A 20,934-nucleotide genomic window follows, 5' to 3' on the forward strand; every position below is an offset into this window, starting at 1 on the left:
AGGATTATAATATCTGTAGTATTGTGTTGTATATTTTTTTCGGTGCGTAGAAGTGCAGAGCCGACTGAATAGGCCTCCCTTACAGAGTTGGAAAGCCCTTAGTTGTTTTATTCAGATATAATATCATTGAGCTACCAGCTTTTATCCCTCCTCCTTTCATATCAGACCAGCTCCAGTCGAGTATTATCAGCTTTTCACAGTTATTTTCAGAGATAGCCGTCGTGGATCCTTTTAAATAAAGTTGAACTGGAAGATACCTCGTTTGTCCCTGGCCATTGTTCCGTCTGCTTTTCCTCTAGATAGAAGAAGACGGAAGATAAGTTTTCACTTGACAACAGAGAAACAATTTATTTTGGACGAGTGGTTTGTCCGAGAAGTGTTTTCATCCATAAAAGAAAAATGATAAATAGAATTGGCTTTCTGAAGTAGTATGTTGTTGGACTCCTGATCCGTTGGGCAAGGCCAAGGGTTCGGATCCTATTTTGGTTTGATATTTATTGTTCAATACTAGATTGTACGATTCCTTTCGTCTGAAGACATTTCTTTCTATCGTCGATAACGTTAGGAATTGAGCATGATCCAATTCAGATCACATTCTTGTGTAACAATTATTTAAGAAACAATACTTGCATACTATATAGCTAGTATATAGTATGCAAGTATTGTTTCATAGGGCTAGCCTTCATGATCCCATACTGATCACTTTCTTGTATAAGAGTTAGTCAAGAAACAATACTTGCATACTATATACTAACCCTTCGTGATCCCATACAGATCACTTTCTTGTATAACAGTTAGTCAAGAAACAATACTTGCATACTATATACTAACCCTTCGTGATCCCATACAGATCACTTCCTTGTATAAGAGTTAGTCAAGAAACAATACTTGCGCACTGAGTGCAAAACCCTTCAAGGTTTTCAATAAAGATTTTTTTTTCTAAATTTTCATTGTACCTTTTTAAGTAACGGTAAATATCAGCGTTCTCTTCATTTTATAGTTGCAATTTATATTGGGGGCAGTTCCCATTTCTCTATGCTATGTGTTTATTTGTCTTTTATGTAGGAATAACTACACTAAGAACGGTCCTTAGCTTACTCGGAAATGACTTTGGTATTGGAGTTTTTTACAATATAATGCAAATTTTTATTTCAATAATAATGAAATCAATCTTTTAAGTGAAAAGAATACGAATTTATCGTCAAATCAACTGAATTGTTTTGTTTGCGACAGCCTAGTGTCACTTGCGAATGATGCATATTCGCAAAATTGATCTTTAAGAGGTTGATATAGGATAGAAAAGGTGATGGTGTTGTCATTTTATATAAATAGGTTTCACTTTTAACTTGCTTATCTTTGTAAATTTAAATATTTGTGTGTTTATTATTACCAGAGCACCATTGTATAATTACCAGCAAGTGAATGCGGCACCCAGTTATGGAACCCCTGTTATACACGGGTCATAGACCAGGAGATGACTGTTTTACCGATTTATTTAAATGAATTCTACTTCTAGAGTGCATAATCGACGTAAAAAATACTTTTTATAGATTTTTTACATATTAACAGTTTGTGGGAATATTTTATACTACTATCATTTGAAGAAAAAATGAAACATATGTACATGTATACAACTAACAACTAATATATAGAATTCAATCTTGTCCTTAACCTTTTAGACATGGTTTTGTATTTATCCAAATGCATTGTTTTTCCCAGTTCCGTTCTCCAGGGAACCATTAGGAAAAGTGAGAAACTTACATAGACAATTATTGCAGGAAAGGAAGATGGGTGCGGCCAAAAAGCAACTCAAATAGTACAAAAACAATTTATTGAGCGGCAACCTTTCGCCCCTGTGGGCAAGGCTTCATCAGGGCTAGAAAAAGATACAAAAACTAAAACATTATTATTTTATTAGAGATAATTATTTTGCTAATTGCTATGATTCGACATTAATGATTAACATCCTTTAATTTCAATAATTAATTACTGATAATATTTACTAATATTATTATAATAAAAGCATAATGATATTTTGCATTGTAATGATAGTCTAAGAAACAGGAAAATATCTTGCCTTGATAATTGGCAGTATGTAGTCCATTTTGTCTCTATTTTCTCCAATGGGTTGGGATATTTTTAGTAGGGTATTTACTAATATTATTTGCATTAATTCAAACTGAAATACTTTACTTTTCTAGGAGTCTTTGATATTCCCCCTTCAACAGAATGGTCTTCGGTTCTTATATTGTGATAGCTGTACTGAGCTTAAATGTTGGTAAGTAAGGGAGATCATAGATCGATGTTTTTTTACTATGAACAACTATAGTGAAAAACAAAGAAATTATTCATCACTAAATAATAACGAAAAAGAAATAATTTAATTATCTCACAAAATAACTAGGTAAAATTAGCCATTTATTTTGCTCTTGAGTGTATTTTTCATATTTTCAACTTTGGTTAAGAATATAAAACTTACAAAACTAATAGAACCGAAAGGCTTCCCAGACTCAGAGCAGAATCAGATCCACTCTTTTATTACATTCGAAACGTATATTAAAACGGGAGAAGAATATATAAATAAAACAAAAATAGTTAAATTTAGTAAATTAAAAAAAAAAAAAGAAGCTAAACTTAGAGAGCGGTTTGAAGCCTTCTCATCTTCCGTAGTAGGCTTAATTATTGTCCCTTTAAATAATTCACTTACAGCAAATATTGGCCGATATACGATATATTAGAAACTCTCGTGAGGAGATCATAACATCAACAATAATATAAGAGATGATTTCCCACGCCACCCGTTTCTTAAGACCCAAAATTAATAGCGTTAAGAGGATAATTTGATTAAAAAAATAGTGGAAGATTCAGAAATTTGGAAAAATTGAGAAACTGCAAAATATGCATTGCAATGATTGCTTAAGGACCTGTAGAATACTCTCCTTACCTTCCTTTGATGATTGGCAGAATGAACTTTTTTTTTTTTTCATTTACTCCAATGGGTTGAGAGAATTTTTGAAGAATATTTTTGGTAGCTTATTTACTAATATTATTTACGTACTACTATACATTGTTTTAAACTGAAATATTTTACTTTTCCAGGAGGCTTTGTAAACCCCTACAACAGAATGGTCTTCTATACTTTCATAGTGCTAGCTGTACTGAGCTTAAATGTTGGTAAGTAAGGGAGATATTATTATTATCGATGTCATATTTCCACACAAGTACACAATACCAAATTTTATTTAAACTGAAGCAAACTTATAAGAATTTATTTGACTTTGTAAAACATACTGAATAATTTAACACTTGTTTGAAAATCGTAATTAGAAGTAAATAAGTGAAAATGAAATTTTTTTTATTGATTTTTTTAATAGGTTATCAACTGTATCTTGTTTGTTGACAAGTAGCTTTCAATAACTATGAAAGGTTCATTCCAGATTAATCTTGTTATAAAGATCGTTTATTGTTACTATTTTTAATTGCACTCTCCCTCTATCCTTTCCTTATTCCGTGTGAAAGTGTGGGGAGAATTTTATTATCCCTCGAAAAAATATATACTTTTAAATTAACACTCAAATAAAAAATGATTTTATTTAGGGTACAGAGAAGATAGTCTCTAAAGGCTCATAGAAGGATAATACTAGCATAAGGTTGAAAAGGTGTTGAGTACAAGTAAGGGACCTCGATAGAAATACTGTTCTTCATCAATCCTTTCATACTGTTTATTTTATTTACTGCTTCTCTCTATTACTGAATTTCTCAGTTTTGTTGAGAGGTGTAAATTTGTAAAAACAGGTGTAATAATTTATAATATGTAAATAAGTTAGCAAAAAAGGGAAAAATATAATAGTTATAATTCTCAGTAGAAGAAAAATATTTAATTACGGTTCACAACAAAAAAGTACGGAAAAGTTAGTTCAAACTTCTTTTCCCATCAGTCCTGTGTATTATTGGAGTAAACATTTTAATTGGTATTTCCATTGGTGTTGGTAAGCCACACAGCCATGGAAGTTCTCTTTAATTTTAAATATGAGAGGTCAGGAAAATCAAATCTATCTTCTATTTTTTTAAATTACGGAATACTTGTTAATATTGGATTACTAGAAGAAACAAATAAATTAAATTTTATTTATAAATAAATTACAAATATTCCATTTTGTCGTGGGTAATTATAAATTTTGTTGTGCATGTTTGTTGGATTCTTTGTCATATGTTCTTATATATGGCAATCTCCTCTACAGATGGTGAAGGTAAACCTTACCTAAACCTGTCGACAGTCAGTTAGATAAAACACAATTACTGTTTATATGGTTAAAACTGTAAATAAAATCATTTTCATCTTTAGAATTGATGGGAATAGAAATTTATGAGAATAATGTTTATATAAGGGGCAACAGTCCACGGTCAAGGTGTTTAATGGTAGTATAAGCCCTTAAATTAGCTTTGCTGGGCTATCTTTGACATGTTGTGGGCCAAACTTTAATGTGCAAATACGTTTGTTATACGGGTTTAGAAGTAGTGTTCATAATTTTTAACGATATATATCCGACATGAAATAATACAAAATTGTTATTATAATACAATTTATTAAAATACCAAAATGAAATAAAAAAAATAGGTAAAACATTATAATTAAATCGTGGAATTTGGAATTATTACAAACTACGAATGTTAAATAGCGACACCGAAATCAATGAGACACCTGAGCTTGAATTTGGGAAACTAATCCATCGATGTTTGGATTAATTCCACTGGTACAAAGACCTGAAGGATTTTCCAAATTATCGTCAGTCAACCATGGACGATGGTTTAATTTACTAACTTTCATCATTAAAAAGAACTGTTCACATTTATAAATACTGCCAAACGCACAAATCAATCTTCTTGTGAATTTTCTAAGCTGAAGAAAATGGTCTTCTTTGAGGTTTTTTATTTAGAAATCACACAACTCCACGTCTTCAAATTTAAATTTTAGGAGTGTGTTTTCTTGAATCTCAATCAACTAGATTTGCAAGTGTATTGGAGCATTTTATACATTACTTTTTGTTGGAGTAGCAAATAAATTTAAACAGTCTTCCATGTTTTTGAAATCGCTAAATCTGTTCGTAAATTGTTCCCATTAAAACAAGAGAACTAGAAATGCATTACAGAGTGGTTTTAAGGGGTCTTCACTCATCTACTCCCACAGACGCTATCAAATCAGGCCTAGAAGAAATTGGCCCAATGTAAGAAATATATCGTGCGTTTTTTACCACACAGAAAAATACCCGCTGACTTTATTCTTTGTCGATTTAGAGCCTGCCCGAAATAATCCTGAAATATTTCAGTTTACAAGGCTGGTTTACTCTATGGTTAAATTTGAGGAACCTAGACAAAAACCTGTTATTGTCCAGTGCACCAGGTGTCAAAACTTAGGGCATACAAAGGCCTATTACCATCACCAGACTAGGTGCGTTAAATGTGCTCTCTGTCAAAAAGCCCACTTAGCAAGCTACAGAGGCTGTGACATCTACAAAAATTTTCACAAGATGAGATCACACTTCATGGTATCAAAAAGCTCGGAACAAACTCGTACCCTGCCACTTGAAACTCACAATTTGAAAATTTTCCCAAACTTGAAGACATCAACTCATGTCACCTCAGCCGTCTGCTACAAAAACTCAAGATCGATCTCAAGACTCAACCCGGACTTACTCCGAAATCACTATCAAGAAAAGCGCCTCGACGTCAAGCGCCTCAGACTTCTCAACCTAGGCCACTGGTCTCTCATCCTCGCCCACAACCTCCATTATCTCAACTCGCCCTTTCCATGTACCTTTTCAGCTGTACACTGTCCTCTTGGTAATTACTTTTCTTATAATCTCATTGATTGCTTATTCCGAACCCTCGGACCACGCTTCATTGCTGGAGGAGACTATAATGTTAAGCACCAACGATGGGAATGCCGCACATCTAACTTCCCTGTTTCAACCTCCAATACCTATTCCATTTTCTCTCCCAAAAATCCAACTTAGGCCAAATCCTTCAAAAAGCGCCCTGATATCCTTGACATATTATCTGGACGACCTTTCATCAGATTATAGTCCAGTTCTGATTTTTTCACATTCAAGCTTAGTTCTAAAGTCCCACTTTCATTGATAACAGGAAGAGTTGACTAGGACACATTTAAATGTGACCTGGAAACTAAACTGGACTTAAACATTCGACTGAAAACAAAACAAGACATTGACGAAACTATTGAAAAACTCACTTCATCAATAACAAGTATAAGTGACAACACATCGGCTAATAGAATAAATAACAATAAACAAAATAATCTGACACGGCATATTCGTATCTTATTAAGGGAAAAACGCTGAGCTAGATCGAAGTGGCATGGGACAAGATATCCAACTGACAAAACGTATTACAACTAATTGACTAACTAACTAAAAGTAGAAATCAGAAAATACAAAACTTAATTAACTTTACTGATAATCTTACAACTACTGACAAATCATTATGTAGGACTATTAAAAAACTGCTGATTTTCAATGATTTTAACCAACCACTTCTCACCGAATCATAAACCTGAACCAGAACTGACGCAGAAAAATCACAAACATTCAGACAACACCTCTCTAAAACCTTTATTCCACATCCTGATATCTTTACCTCAATTAACCTTGAATGTATTGAAGCAGAAATAAATATTCCGCTCCAAATGACCCTCCCACCTAAAGCATTTCATCCTTCTGAAATATCTTGTATCATTCAGCAATTACCTACCCGCAAAGCTCCTGGATACGACCTAATAACATCCCACATTCTAAAACCTCTTCCTTCGAAAGGCATCCTATTTCTCACCTACATATATAACGCCGTACTCCGTTCCACATATTTTCCTGAACCGTGGAAATTATCTATAGTTAAAATGACCACCAAACCCCAAGAGCCACCAGAATACCTATAATCCTATCACCCTATCTCCATTACCGATCATGGACAAAATTCTCAAAAAACTCATTTTGAAACGCCTATACCCCATCCTAGATTCCGATTATATGTGGACCTTAATCACCAGTTTGGATTCCGAACATCCCACTCCACTATCCTGCAATGTCATCGTGTAGTATTCGTTGTCTCGTCTTCTTTGGAGCACGGAATGGCTTTTGATCGAGGCTGGCACCCGAGATTGCTTTACAAACTCCGTTGATTCCTACCTTGTACATACTATCTCATCGATTGATTATTCCAAGTAAACCACAATGGTTCCTATATAAGAACTCAAGATGCACACAAAGTCACAAAGCAAATTTACGGCACTAGCAGTTCGCTAAGATATCGCTTGTCGCGCCGCCAGTGAGCCGTCATTTATCAAAGCCTTTAATGATTGATGCCTCACTCTTTGATGATCGCCGCCAATCGGCTTCCTCTCTAGCTTGATTCTGTGAGTATGAGTAAGTAGTGTTTTTTTTAATTGGGATTTTCAAAATGTCTCGCAGGCCGGATCAAATCTTTCAGCGGGCCGGGGGTTGCCCACATATGTCTTAAATTAATGGCAACTATCACACATGCACAGTAAATTATGTTTGTGACATTATACAGTTTATAGTATAACAGTTGCTGCTACAGTATCACAATGGTTGAAAACTGTGACCGTTTTAATCGTCAATGGCGTTTATGCTGCTTTTGCGCTTTCAATTGCTACAAACAAAGTACTTGTTTAGCCACCTCAATTTGACATTGTTTCCTTGTCGGATAGCTTAACTAAAAAAAAATAAATAAACGCTGACTCGGATAAACATTTATTTATGAAGTAAGTACAACCAAATACATAAATTAAATTTTTAAGAAATGAGGATACCGTCCAAAATACATAACAAATTTTAAAATAAAAGGATTCTTCGAATCCTTTTAGAATAAAAAAGGGTAAAAAAAAACTATATTCACTATTATATATAAAAAAAAAAAACAAAGACTAAAATACTATTTAAAAAGAAAAATTGCTAGTTACAAAATTTTGTAATGAAGAACTCCGATGGGTCAGGGTCCTGATGTCCGTTCCGAAAGGTAGGAGACGATATTCTGGATCCACGACGGTGGGCCCACACGTCGAAGCGGCGCTCCGATAACTCACGCAGCAGGTCTGGTGAGTGAAGCGACTGGGCGACTATATGGCTACGAAGTCGTCGGGGCGACTGTACCATGGCCACTGACCTTAGCCCATTGTAGTATTGTTGTGGCTAATCCCTGCTAGCCGCTATTTCACCATACAAACATTACAAGTATAATTCCCTTTCTTTTAAACCAAAACATACTTCTAATATAATTAAATCTATTAACAGCCTATTTAAAAAATATTTACGTTTTAATTAATATACATATATATGGTGTTAATAGTACTGTAATATATTGTAATTTGACATTTTTTTTTCGTACTAACTTGTTATTAGATAATCATAATACCTAAATTTATTTCTGTATATTTCTTTTTTGACGAGCAATATTGTTATTTTTTCTTAAGCTCAATTCAGTACGCAGTTTCGTATGAGAGAAGTTATTAAATTTCTGACTAGAACACGCGGACGGAAAACATATAAATTTCCATTTAAATGCAAATTCGTTCTCCAATGTTCTTCATGACATTCTCATTCGTAAACTTGGATTCGACACAAGGTTTGGAAGTTGAAATCGTTCATATGAGACAGTTAAGGCATACACTGCCTTAGACATTTCTACCTTAATAAGCTCTGAACATAATGTGTTAATCTTTTAAGAATTTGGTATATAGTTAACTAGCAGACACGATAATGCTTCGCTATTGCTAGATTTGAGGATGATTATAGATTAAATAAATATAATTGAATGTTTGATATCAATTGATAAACATAATCATTTACTTTTCCGTTATTTTAATGGTATATATGTGATAAAGAACATAACTTTTTATTATTATGTTTTATAACATTTATTGGTAATTTTTTTTTTATTTTAATACAAAATCTAAGGTTCTATGTATATCTATTAATAAATCCTTAAATTTTTCTACAGAATAAGGAATCAATGACGCACAATTGTTCTTGATAAAATTCTGGATGCATCCTTTGAACTAGTCATTATAATGGTAATGCCAAACGAAGTCATTCAATAGCATTTTTCACACAGAATAAAAACATACCCAGCTTAAAATTTCATTTGTTGGAAGTTAAATGTTTGGATACACATCTCCCTACGCGCAGCCAGCTCGCGAGTATGAAAGAGACTAAAAGACACGATAGATACACGACAACAGTAACATATTATTATGGAAAAACATTGACATGGTGAAGGGGTAACAGATTTCAGCCAATTTTTCTTTTGGTGATTCTATTACCAATATATTTGGACATATATTCGTTTTTTTTTCTTAATTAAGATTATTTGTTTATCTATTTTGTTGACATATATTTAAATCAATTAATATCAATAATTTTATATAATCACCCCACTATGCTTCAGTATAATATAATGTATAGAAACCCTTAAATACGAATATGCGATAAAAACGAAAAATAAATTCATTTTATTTTTTTTTTTAATTTTCGCTTTATAGATTTCGTCTTTTCACCTTTAATTTCTTTTAAAAAATAGGTATAACTTCAATACGACTCAATCAATCTGTATGGAATTTAGGAGTAGTTTAAAGCTCTGTAAACTACACCAAATGCCACAAATTTAATGGGAACGAAATTAGAATCGCAGATATAAAATAAAACTTTCTAATAGTTTTTCATTTATTGATACCTATATTTTGCTTTTATATGGGATATCGCAGGTATTCAGACTTTCAACAGTTGTATTAACGTTTGATTTGGATAAAATGCTGAGTAAAAACATCACATCGTTAAAAATTCTGAGTAGATACATCATATCGTTGCAAAATTCTGAGTAGAAACATCGTTGCGAAATTCCCGCCGGTTGTAAGCGAAACCCTCCTTGAGCTGATCAAACACTTTACACAAAAATGAAGTAGGCAGTAACCGGTTTCTGGTTTTTCGGCTTGAGGAGGGTAATTTTTTTTTAAATTGAAAACTTATTTCTAAAAAAATTAAAAAAAAAATTAAAAATATTTTTCTTGTTTCTTTCTTATGTTCCTAGTTTGTGATATCTCAAAATCCGCATTTCTTATTTGTTTTGCCTGGAATAATAGAAATTTAATAAAAAATAGCTTTGTCAATAACTGGGGAGAAAAAATGCGCCCGGTGGCACAGTGGTAAGGTCCCTGGTTCGAATCCGACAGGGAAGAAAATTGTTTTCTGTTACACTGTAGCCGTAAGTCAACCCTGTGGGTCCTAGACCCATTTGGGGTCCTCCTAGCTTCATTAATTAGATACCATTAATTGGGTAAAAAATCTGGTGGTCGAACATGATTCTGACCAAATAACCTCCTTGCCCCACCGTTGGTTAGTAACAGTACTTCCTTACAAAGTACTGAACCCCTAACCCTTCATGTGTTGTAGTGTTCAGATTTTAATTTTTAATTTTATAAAACTCTCATGTTTTTTTTTTTTGTTTTTTGTTTTCAATTTATATCTTTACTAGCTCTTGGCACTAAAACAGTGACGATTAGAAAATTATTTTTTAATTATTAAAATTTATAAGAAGAAGAAGATATCGCTTTGAAAGGAAGGAGAAAAAAAAATGATACTAAGATTAAAAAAGAGACTTTGAAGGTTTTTTCCCCCTCTAAAACTTGATCTCACTTCGGACGAAAATTGATACTCCCTCCTTCCCGTGCTGATTTTCTTTATTAAATATTGAATATTATAGAAATTTATTTCAATAAGGGCTGAGGCTAAAGTAAACGCCATTACGGAAGGTATAGTATTTCCTTCCTAGTTGGTTTTTTAAATTAAAATATTATTTCAAAAATTAATTTCATTAGCTTAAATGTAGAGCTTATTTGTTTTTATACATTTTTTCATACAAAATTTATTATATCATCATGAATAAATAGTTATCACATTTCTTTGATTTATAGTGTCCTGTCAGGGACTTGAATTGCGGTTAATTATAAAAAGGTTTTTATGAACCTGACTTTTTTTTTGTCTAAAGTTACGATTACGAACTTTTTATTCTTACCTTTAGCAATCCTTTGGATCTATAAAGATTTTTAGTACTATTTAGTTTTGTGCACCAAAAAGGCACTAGTAAATTACTCCAAAATCCTTAAAAAACAATCAAAAACTAATACTGTGATTGCATATATGGATCGTTATATTACTATCCCTGTATTAAATTATTGTCCTTATTTTCATTAATAGGTCTTATATAACTCTCTGCATCCATATTTCTATTCTTTGCTTGTCTCATCTACCATCCTTATTGTCGGTGCCAAGACATAGTATTGTATCTTCAAATTCGCTATCTGGGGGTTTTATATGAATAAGTAAAAGCAATAAGATAATCAATTGATTCATATTGGAATAAGAAATTAGTTGCTACGTTATATATGTTTCCTAAATTCAAACACAATGTTCTGCGAAGGCGTTCTTGTTACAGTAAGTTATCCAGAGGTCCTAAGCGTGTGAGGTACGTTTCTCCGACCATTTCCACTTTCGCTACCTGTAGAACGCTCCACTACAAGGTGATTAGATCATAATTAGGTGCGCCAGGATTTTTTTATTTTTTTTTACTTAAAAACATTGCTTGAGATGGCTGTCTAAGCCAATAGAAAGACCGAAATGTTTAGGATGAACTTGAGGATTTAAGTTTTGGCATTGGTCGGTAGATGAATCTATATGAAGCTGTGGTATCAGAACCAAACATTCGGATTCGCAAAGCATTTTTTTTTATGTTATTATTTATTATTAGTTAATACCTACTAATATTCTCTTTGAACCAAGATTTGATTACCACCGCTATTGCATTTGTTACTACTATTCCTTGCCATTTATTATCCTTACTATTTTTTTTAATCTTACTTTGTTGTTTCGAACTCTCTTACAGAAGTTTATATGATATTTAATCACTTATGTGATTTTATTTTTAATTTTAAGGTCATTTAATGGTCTTGGTACCCGCCCCTTCAGGTTTTGATAAAACTGGACATAAATAATTCCATATATATGTAAAACCATCGTTTTGTTAGGATATTCATATAATTTTTTCACCTCTACATTTTTTTTTCCTTTTACTACAAAGATTTATAATCTCTCAATTGCCAGTAAACAATTTAAAAGTTTAATTTAAATTGTTACTTGGATTAATGAGCTGGTTGATGTATCTGTGTGGACTGGTAATGTGATTTCATTGATATTTTGGATTTTTTTTTCGTAAATACCTGAATTGATAAAAGTTAACATGTGAATTAAAACCCGTATTGATTTGTATTATCTAATAATCTAACATCTATTTTATTTTATCTTTATACAAAACCTTTTTTTTTTTTTTTTTATAAAACAAATGTGACATAGAGCGAACAGCCAAATTTCGAATACAGAAATTAGTCAAGATCTTTTAGTTACAGGCCAAACTATAAAAAAATACGGACGGGTCCTGTCTATTTCGATTAAAGAAGTTGCTTGTTTCACGGCCAGGCTTTTGAAAGAAAAACAAACAGTGCACTTTCCTATATTTACCACGTCAACTGTAGCTTCTGAGTCTCTTTGATCTTCCGAGCCTTCAACTTCAGAAGAGTGGATATAAATTATTCTTAATATAAATACAGAACAGATTTAATTCCTTTGGATATTATATTTAAACCACGTGTTTGTGATAGTGAAGAGGTGCTTGTCCAGCTATCGGTGCTAGATTTATCTGAGTTTAGAGTTATTTCAAACATACTTTATTTGAACAGATATTTCTTAGAACTAAATTGGCTTAAATTTATTTTATTGTCGTAGTTCAATAAGAAACGATTTCCTAACTTATTTAAATTACTTTTTATTTCCATGCATATCCAAATTTTGAATTTATGGAAACGAAATTGTAATGTTTAGCCATTCATAATTTTATTTTTCAACTGTCCCAATAAAATCTAAAGGAAGATATTTCATTTCATCGTTAAACCTTTTTTTTCTTATCCCTCTAAAATAAAACATAAATTTGTAAAGTACATTACGTATTTGTGCCATAAATCAAATTATATACTCTTATACACTATATATCTACCGTTGGTACTTGAAGATAAATAGTGAAGTACTTATCTGAGGTTTTCGTGAATCCATTCTGTGAGAACTCTACTTTAATATTTGGAGGCGAGGGGCCTCCGTGTGATGATTAAACAGTAAAAGAACGAAAAACAATTTAATAAGGAAGATAATAAGTAAATAATAATCATAGTTAAGAGATAGAAGTCGAAAATATTGTAAAACTTATATTGTGTTAATCTAAAACTAATCATACGGTGGGAGGGGAGAGGAGGAGAATCAATATATTTATGAAGATGTCTGTCATTTGACAGTGGAATTTAGATGCCATTAGAAAAATAACAGAATAATAAAAAAAATTATTCTGGGACAAAACTGATTATTTGTGTGACAAATATTTACAAAACAGTGATATTTAAGCTGAAATTACAATTTTATCCTGATAATTTATGTTATAACTGTATAGATTGTCAGTATAACTGTACAATGACACGGTGATTTGATTGTGTAGTAGGTAGAAGGTGCTTGTTTACAGTAAAGAACGGACGAGGATTTCCAAATATAGATGGGGAGATAATTTCGGAAAGAGATTGATGAAGAAGGGGGTTCTATGAAATTGCATTTATAAATAAATCGGTTGGGATCTTGTATATAATGAATGGACGGATGGATGTTGAATGACAAGATCGAGCAAGTCCAGGGATGTTAAGCTTTTAAAGGCTATTAAGATTAAAAACCCAAGGTTGTATTGCCGAAAGTTCTGTATTGCTTTGATATTGGTTATAACACAAATATTTATGTTATATATCGCACCTTTAAATATGTTTTGCTTTATCTCGTCTATTTTGTTTAGCTTTTTATATTTTTTGTTGAATTGTAACGTGCAGCTGCATAATATTTTCCTGTATTTAAAGGGGCTTATCATAGTGTCGACTTAAAGGAACTCTGAAAGATGGTAAAAATGACTACGAAATTCCTTGTACTAGTAGGCATGAGAAAGGTGATGCCTGCAAGCGCAACTATCCTACTATGTGCTGGAAACAGTAATTCATCAAGAAATATGAACTTGAAAGAGTCCGTTGTAGCTAAGAGAGTTGAAGCATTACTTTACCAACCTCATACTTGCGATGGCGCCGGTTCGATTTCTGTCATGTTGGGTTTTATTTTTTTTTTTTTTTTGACCCTCCCACTTTGGTAACAGTAAGTTGGCTACCTGTAAGATACCACATCCTTCTATATATCTTTCCTCTTGTATTTGTCTTTTAACAGATATAATATTGTATGAAAATATAACACCAAATTATGTATTAATAATCTTCATTCGTTCTAATTAATACAATTATATACTCCTTTTCAGCCTAAATTTCTTTGAAACTCGAGTCGTGGCTGTTCTTTTTTTCAATGTATTATTTCTTTAGTATTTTTGGTTAAACTTTGGTATTTTTATTATTCCATAGATTTCCGTTGGTTCCTTTTAACTGGTATCTTAGTGAATAGACCTCAGTATGCCATTACCTCATTTAATTTTTTTATTGTTATTAATATTATCGTTATATTTTATTTGTTATGTATATTTTGTCACTTATACATAGTCTGAATGAACAGTTAGAGCTCTAATAATCATTGACATTGACTGTGGCAGCTTGTATTATTATTTGTCAATGAATTATTAATCCCTTCATATCAAAAGTTAAATGAAACAAAAAACATATCTTTCTACTGCACTCTTGAAATCTTATTATCTATTTATTATATGTTTTATCTACCTGTGTTAACATTCAGGAACTTAAAATGGCGTTCTACTTTTATTAAATAAACAAGTAAATTGAGAATGCATTCTGCATTCTACCATATACTATATTCTGTAGTAATCATATTATTTATTTATTCTATGTTCTATCAACCTCTTTCTACTTTTAGGAACTTTTAAACACGGCTTTCTACCTTAATTAAATAAAGGAATTGACAATGCAACTATATTCTGTACTATACGCGATCAATGATTCGAACCCTCACCTGTGGTATCCCGCAGGGTCCATCGCTGTCCCCCACCCTTTTCGCTATCTTTATCTATGAACTTCACTTCCTTATACATTCTCAATATCATCTGTAAGCGGGTGATTTCCAAATTTACCTTTCCTTCCCACCTTCTGACCTATTAGTTTCCACGGAGAAACTTCAAGAAAACTTGACTCGAATTAGTCAGAGGGCTCAAGAAAACAAGCTAAAGTTTAATGCAGAGAAGACTAAGGGAATCGTAATAGGATCCAATCAGCTCCTGAAAACTATTTCTCACATTCCAACCTTATTTTTAAAAAGATTCTACCTGAACTTCAAATTATGTTTCATACCATTATTTGAAACAATGCTGCAAAATTAGTAGCCATTTTTAAAAATATTTCTTTTCTGCCTTTGGTCCTGGGAGTGACAATACAAGTATTGCATGCTTTATAACTGAACAGGACTTAATTATTAGAACCTGAAAATGAGAGGGAAATGTTTTCCTCAAGAAGGATAATGACAGGGAAATAAAATCATTCATATTGTCAATCAACTTTAAAGAACTCTGTAACTGAAGTAGTACCGAAATTAGAGATTAAATAATCCATATTATTTTACCATTTCGATTAGATCTTCCCAAATTGCAACCCATCCAAGGTTTATAAAAAATTAAAATAACATTTCGTACCTGGCTCAAAGAAAAAACATGTAAGGGAAGACGAAGTTTACAAAGAATTAATAGTCAGCTACACTGCTCAACTCAGAAAGAATTTCAAGTTGATTACTAGTCACTTATCGGCGTCCTTTAATTTAAAAGTCGTCCTTTTAAAAAGTTTCATTTTAAAATAAACTGTACCACTACAATCCAATGTTCAATACTTGGTTAGGAAGAATTATTTCTTGACCAATGTTTGTTCAAGATGATTCGTTGATGACCTCGCTCAGTCTCTAGGCTTTCTCTATTTAGGAATGCCAATTTGCACACGAGTGTCTTCCGATTCTGGGAATAACTTTTGCTCGTTTTTTCTATACCATTCTTTTGTTATTTTATATTTTTAAAGAAAAAATATTGTTAAAAGTAAAAATTCCATCTTGCTAAAGCTATACTGCCTGTCGCTATTTCTGAAGTATTTTATCAAGGTGCCTTCGCTGTTCAACCTAGCCATTGATCACTTGTACCGCTAGCTCTATGATCAGGAGTTTTCGAATAAATTTGGGTACGACCTGAAAAGTGACCAAGAGAGTTTGGTCCTCACAGGGTTCGCGGACGATTAGGCTGTAAAGGCGCGCGATAGGGATTCTGCGGAAAGAATAATAAATAGTGTACAGAGGCTGCTCGCGGAGATTGGTCTGGCAATAAATGCAAAGAAAAGTGAGGGTATCGTAATAGAAAAAGGAGAGCTGCGGTCAACAAAGCTCTCCCTTTAGGATGCGGAGGTCATCCGAACGGCAAAAGCCGAGGACACCATCAAATATATTGGATGTACATTCTCGGGAGAGCTAGTATTTGGAAAAGAGGTGGTGACAAATATAACTAATAACCTCGATAAATTGGTGAGCTCGTGCCTGCTCAAGCCCGAACAAAAAATCAACGTTGTCAACCAATACTTGTTCCCGGGCCTTGTTTACCCTCTCCAGACTGCTCCCCTTACAAAGATACGTCCTGCCATATTGAAGGGCATTGATACCAATATCCGCAGGAGTATCAAGGCCATCATCGGACTCCACGCTAACACCTCGTCGGTAATGCTGTACGCACCCAGGAGGTATCGAGGTGTGGGTCTGATCCGGTGTCAATGGGAAGCTCTACTGCAGCATTGGTCCATTGCTCAGCGACTGTTGAATGTTCCTGATGCCCTATTCCAGTCTACATTCAACTACGAAGCCGAAATCGCGGCATGTGCCGATAGACGGGGGGTGGATCAGGGCCACCAAAGTGTAGGAGCTCTACGGCAGTCGTTGCGTGAGAATGCTTTCGAAGAATGGGCCAATTGCAGGTGGCAGGGTATTGGTGTTCGCCATTTCAAAGAGACCCCAAAAGCGAATAAATAGGTATGTGAGAAGCAGATACTCTCGGGGTCAGAATCGGCGAACGTCCTGAAACTTAATATCAATTACGCACCCCTGCGTGGAGTCCCAAGAGCGAATGGACAGCAAGGAGAATTTGGGTCCCTCTGTCGCTAATGCGGTAGAGAGTCTGAAACACCAGCTCATGTGCTGGGAAAATACCCCAACAACTCCCTCCTTATAACACGCCGGTACCACAGGGTCAAAGAAGGATTGATGAAGTTCCTTGAAAGAAAAGACTTCACCTGCTTCGAGGAGGTTTATTGCGTTGACACCGACGGATTCGTAAGATACGCCGATATTGTCGCATTTACAAAAATCGGAGGCACGGCTTTGGTCTTGGATCCGACGGTAAGATTTGAAAGTAATGACCTCGAACAGGAAGGTGGAGTGGAAAGGGAAAAAAAGGAAATATATGAAAAATGCATCCCTTTCCTTAAAGAAACATTCCGCGAGACCTTCGGAGAGAGTTCACCGTGAGAGGTCTCTGGTTTGGATCTCACGGAACAATACCAGCTTCTTAGAAGGCGTAGGTGTTAGCATCGGAGATATTGCGATCTTGGCGGAAAATATTATTTTGGAGTCCTTGGGGATCATACATCATCACCTTCATGGAAATTAGCTCTAGATTATTCATTATTTTTCCATTTATTATAGTAGGTGGACCTGTTGATTTGTGTGTTTTAACTTATTTATTCATTAAATTATTTTATTATTTTTTATGAATCTAGTATTTCTTTTAACCAATTTTTTTTATTATATTTTCCTTTAAATCTATGTATTAGTTTTGTTTTGGTAAAATGTATTTATTTGTTTGTTTTGCTGTAAACTGATCTGCTATGACTAGTATTTCTCTGGTTTGATTTGACATCGCTGTCTAATGGTGAATTTGTTTAGCGGGTCACTGGGGAGGATCTGAGAGAGGGAATTCGGAAGAGTGAATTTGTTGATAAAATGAAACAAAAATTATGAAATAGACAGGGAAAGAAAAAAAGGAATAAATTAAAATATTTGTATTTAGTGTGTAGAATTAATTGTAAGGGGGCTGTGAGAAAAAGAAAAAGAAATGTTTTCTTTCTACTTTATTATATCATGTTAAAATATGTAATTTATATATGTCCAATCACGGATTGATTAGTATACTGTGTAATGTATCAACCCCGATGTATTTGGGCAGCATGAATGAATAAAGCATTTTTCTCTCTAGAATCGTCTACAATTGTTGACGAATTTTGTGTGTGTGTGTTTAAATTTTAATTAAGAATGCAAGGAAGGAAATTCGTATGCTATTGGGGCTTCATAATATTTCATATTTTCTAGGAAACACAATTTAGAAACAGAATTGCTCGTAAAATGCTTTCAGAATTCAAAACTTTAAAGGTCGTAAAACAGGCATATATTAATGTCGATGATAGAGCTGTAAAGAGTTTACGATGCAATAAAAAATAAACCCATTCAAACGTCGGGAGTATTGGTCGAGGTGTGGATATGTGGAGTTGGGGCTGGCAATGCTCCAAATGGTAAATATTGTGAGAGGCGGGGAAGAATTACACCTCCACAACTTTAGCAGAGTAGTGTCTGGTAAATATTTGGTTTTGATCTTCTCATCTCATGTGCCCAACCTTGACATTTTGGTCTACAACAGCTCATGTCGAGGTATTTTATTTCTTAATATCATTCTAATATGTATTCTTAAATGAAAACTAATTTTCTTCAAACAAAGCTAGATCGCAGATTAGAAATTTTTTTTTCGTTGATAGTAGATCATGATTCTCTATATAATCTTCCATTACAAACTTCGCGGACACACACGGTAGAACTGATATTGCCTTTAGTAGTAGTGAGTAGGTGACTGAATGACTAAAATGAGCTGAATGAGAGATCTCAATGGTGTCAATCTAATTTGCTAATTTGGTTATCTCTGATGGTGCGAATATTAGAAGCTATTGAAAGAAATAATAAAAATAATTAAATTTATACTCTAATTGTATAATATAGGTATTCCCCGTAATAAAAGTTGGGGGATAATACCCAAATTAATTCTAATGTGTTGGTATCACTGGTTTGAATAAATGGAGTGGACTCAATGGATTTTCAAATAAAGGAAGAATGGTGACATAGGGATAAAAGCCTCTACTCTTAATTTAATTTATACACATGTGGTTATGTGGGGTTTGGCCAAAAGGTTATCCAATAGAGTTAGTATTTAATTTTGATTCTGGATGGTTATGGGTTTATGTGAAATAATAAATGTTGTAGCTTACTTGATGATTGATCTTCTTTGCTTGAAGCATTGTTTTTCAATGATGTTATCTTTCCTCTTTCATCTTGCCTTCCGTCTCTGAGTGGAGTTTAGTTATTTACTCGAGGTGCATTGCTGTTCTAAGCCAAAAAAACGATGTGGGTCTTGAGACACTGTTCACTCTTCTCATTAGAGACCAAGATGGGTACCGAAGCCTGCTACTTCTTATATCTACCACTAGATGTCATCGTGAATTTCTATAAAAATGTGAGGAGGGAACCTTTCTCAAACACTAATATTTAGTTATTATTTTACTATAAATGATGAAACTTAATTAAGTAATTTTGATTTGTTTTTTTAATTGTGTTCACAGCATATTACCGTCGACACCGTTAATAAGGGTGTTCGAATATGGATAAATGTACCAATCACTTGTGTGTTTATCCTCCTAAAATGGTTCAATAGTAATAGCGTAAATCGGGTGCTGTAGACGCATCACACAACTTTCACATGCCAAACTACTTAGAGTTGAAATGAATCCTTACTCGTTCTCAAACAGTAATCTTTTTCCATAAAATTTTTTTGAGGTTAATAAACTTCCAATTGAATGTAATTTATATTAAATTATCATATTATAGTCCAACATTTCGGGACCACTGTCCCATATTCATGTACTTTAAACCTCATAATTTTTCATAATTTCTCACTTTTCTACCATTACTTATTTGTGCTTCTTCACTTCACAGCGATTACTCTTTTTACAGAGTGAAGATGCACAAATAAGTAATGTTAGAAAAGTGAGAATAGTGAAAGGTGTGACATGATTTCCTATATGAAATTCAAATTATGAGGTTTAAAGTACATGAATATGGGACAGTGGCATCATATCATACTATAATATGATAATTTATCATAAATTACATTCAATTGGAAGTTTATTAACCCCAAAAAAATTTTATGAATTGACTTACCAGACTTCCTAAAGAGAAAATTCAGAATAGTAATCTCTTTATTATTTTCAGTAGTAATACTTTTCCTTAATATGTTTTCATAGATATTCACCAAGAATATTAATAATATTTACAATATAAACTATACGAAAGAAAAACAAAACATTTATGATGGGTTTCCGAATGCTATAAAACTAATATTGACTTGACATAACAATCCTAGAAATACGAAGGTATTCATATATACATTTAGTTTATTTGTGTCTTTTTTTGCCCATCCTTACGTTCTGCCACTTTATGTTTGTTTTTTTTAAACTTTGTTATTCTTATTCCAGGAAATTAATTGTGAATATTTAACCATATTTCTCCTATTTTCTCTTTTAGGTAATGAACAAATTCTTTCATAGTTTATATTCATACGCTTTTGATTGCACTTAAGATAACAGTGAGAGATGTTCAATTATTTCAAATTAACAAAATGTTTTTTAATAATTTATTTATTGTTATTTAAAATTGTATAAAAATATATACAACCAGTAAAATTGCTATGAGTTATAAAATA

General features: G+C 33.0%; 1 protein-coding gene across 1 annotated transcript in view; it reads left to right on the forward strand.

The window, feature by feature from the left end:
* Window positions 1-20,934, forward strand: part of LOC136795766 (uncharacterized) — a 198,732-nt gene that overhangs the window by 9,015 nt on the left and 168,783 nt on the right. Inside the window, exons 2-3 of the mRNA XM_067047438.1 lie at window positions 2,202-2,278; window positions 3,100-3,174. Coding sequence (XP_066903539.1) covers window positions 2,230-2,278; window positions 3,100-3,174 — 124 coding nt within the window. The 5' untranslated portion in view covers window positions 2,202-2,229. The remainder of the gene's footprint in view (window positions 1-2,201; window positions 2,279-3,099; window positions 3,175-20,934) is intronic.

The sequence above is a fragment of the Halyomorpha halys genome, unplaced genomic scaffold, assembly GCF_000696795.3.
Source record: "Halyomorpha halys isolate HHAL.00 unplaced genomic scaffold, Hhal_1.1 Scaffold650.1, whole genome shotgun sequence".
Lineage (NCBI taxonomy): Eukaryota > Metazoa > Arthropoda > Insecta > Hemiptera > Pentatomidae > Halyomorpha > Halyomorpha halys.